This window comes from Puntigrus tetrazona, unplaced genomic scaffold (genome assembly GCF_018831695.1).
Source record: "Puntigrus tetrazona isolate hp1 unplaced genomic scaffold, ASM1883169v1 S000000302, whole genome shotgun sequence".
Classification (NCBI taxonomy): Eukaryota; Metazoa; Chordata; class Actinopteri; order Cypriniformes; family Cyprinidae; genus Puntigrus; species Puntigrus tetrazona.
The window spans coordinates 175,001-177,500 of record NW_025047962.1 but is presented as its reverse complement, the minus strand read 5'-3'; the positions used below and the strand labels follow the sequence as shown (position 1 = coordinate 177,500).

Sequence of the window (2,500 nt, the reverse complement as noted above, 5' to 3'; positions counted from 1 at the left end):
TGTACTGCAGCAACAAACAAGGTTTTCATGGGTAGAGCTCACACACACACACACACACACACACACACACACACACACACACACACACAGAGACACACACACACACACACAGAGACACACACACACACACACACACAGAGACACACACACACACACACACACACACACACACACACACAGAGACACACACACACACACACACACACACACAGAGAGACACACACACACAGAGACACACAGAGACACACACACACTCACACACACACAGAGACACACAGAGACACACACACTCACACACACACACACACACACACACACACACAGAGACACACAGAGACACACACACACTCACACACACACACACACACAGAGACACACAGAGACACACAGAGACACACACACACACACACACACAGAGACACACAGAGACACACACACACACACACACACACACACACACACACACAGAGACACACAGAGACACACACACACTCACACACACACACACACACACACAGAGACACACAGAGACACACAGAGACACACACACACTCACACACAGATAACGAGCATGCACAAGAATGTGGTGTTCTCATGTTACACTTTTGCTGACGTTACACAATAAGAGTTCAGAGAACGTGGTGTTACACCCCTATAACAACTTAAACATTAGAACGATTACAGACAGAAAACTAGAGACAAAAACTGGGAGAGTGTCCAAGCTTCGGCCTCCACTCAAATATGATCAGAATTTCTAGACTAACACACACACACACACACACACACACACACACACACACACACACACACACACACACACACACACAGACACACACACAGACAGACACACACACAGACACACACACACACAGAGACACACACACACACACACACACAGACAGACACACACACAGACACACACACACACACACACACACACACACAGACACACACACACACACACACACACACACACACACACACACACACACACACACACACACACACACAGACACATACACACAAACACAGACACACACACACACATTTCTTTAAATCGAAACACTGCACTGGCATTCCCCATCAGTTAACTAAAACTAAAACCATAAAAACTTTAACATTAATAGATTTTTATTTGAGCTAGTTTCCAAGGTAACATTTCTTTTTTTAATCTGATGCACTAAAAATTAAAGCATACAAATTTAAAGTAATAAAAATATTTTACAAGAACCTAAAATTATTAAAATGCAAATTAAAAATATAAAACACAAACGCTAAAAATGCATTTAAGCGTCTTGATACTAAAACAGAACACGCAGAGCAAAAGACTGACAGAATAACGAAAGATCGTAGAAAAAATATCTTTATTACTGAATGATTCCTTCATATAAAAAATGGTAATATACAAGCGGTCAAGAAATGAATGAGGCTGTTTGCTGTGACACGAGTTTATATAAAAGACACACGCTTTCATAAACCTAGCAGCGCTGCTCTTTACGGTCACGCAGAGAACGGTGTCTCACATGCATATGTCCAGATATCTAAATATACGTTTTTTAAACGGCTCTAAAGACGACTTCCACTCATTTCAGATCTTACTGCGAGCGATTCGTCAAAGCCTTCATAATCATCAACGAACAGAGTCGGTCACATTAAGGGTTTCTCGTGATCCAGTTACTTCAGGAGAGACTCCGCCGCGTCTCACTTCCAGTCGAACGTTCTTCCCACCATCTCGAAGAACCTCAGGTTGGGCTCGTGAAAGAAGTCGTAGAGCTTGCGCAGGATCTCCGGAGCGACGCGCGGATGTTTGCGGCCTTTAGAGCCGTGCAGGCATCGCTCGCGCCGGCGGTCGCGCAAACAGAAAAAACCCTTGGTGCGGTTGAAGTAGAAGTTGGAGGCGTTTATCTGCGGCTCCAGCTGAAGGAACTCCTCCACCTTCTTCATCTCCGCGAGAGGGTTTCGTATCAGCGCGTCTCCGTCTACGAGATGAACGCGGCTCCTGGGAAACACGTCGAGCCAGCGCCGCATGTGGACGTGATACAGGCTGCGGTTCAAGGCTTTATAGTCCAGGTTGAGCTCTCCGTCGCGCAGCAGCAGCGTCTCCAGCGTCTGCGGCCGCTTGCGTTTCTCCAGGCGGTTGTGGAAGACTTGCGTGTAATCGGAGAGCAGTCGCTCGGTCGGCTCGCGGACGATCAGCAGCAGTCGCGCGTCGGGCATCATCTGCCGGATTCGTTGGGGAACGCGCTCGGAGGTGAAGTACGCCGGGGTTTTCTCCACCGTCAGCTGACCCGGCCGGGCGAGCGGCATCTGAGAGACGTACCAGTCCTCGCCGCGCCGGTAGTGAGCGTCCCAGTCGAAGAAGTGGACCTCGCTCTGCGCCGCCGCCACGTCGCCGTGGAGACTCAGCATCTGGAGGAGAGCGCGGGTCCCGCCCTTCCTCACGCCGACGATGACGACGTCGGGAAGACGCTGCGAGGCGTTGGTGGGCGGGTCATGATCG

The 2,500-nt window shown here is 48.8% G+C and overlaps 1 protein-coding gene across 2 annotated transcripts in view; it reads right to left on the bottom strand.

Moving 5' to 3' along the window:
* Positions 1 to 1,347: 1,347 nt before the first annotated feature.
* The window catches only part of hs3st1 (heparan sulfate (glucosamine) 3-O-sulfotransferase 1), a 2,157-nt gene continuing 1,004 nt past the window's right edge, over positions 1,348 to 2,500 (bottom strand). For both annotated transcript variants that reach the window (XM_043231306.1, XM_043231307.1), the window contains exon 2: positions 1,348 to 2,500. This exon is cut by the window's right edge and continues 100 nt beyond it. In XM_043231306.1, the coding sequence (XP_043087241.1) occupies positions 1,702 to 2,500 (799 nt within the window). In that variant the 3' untranslated portion in view covers positions 1,348 to 1,701.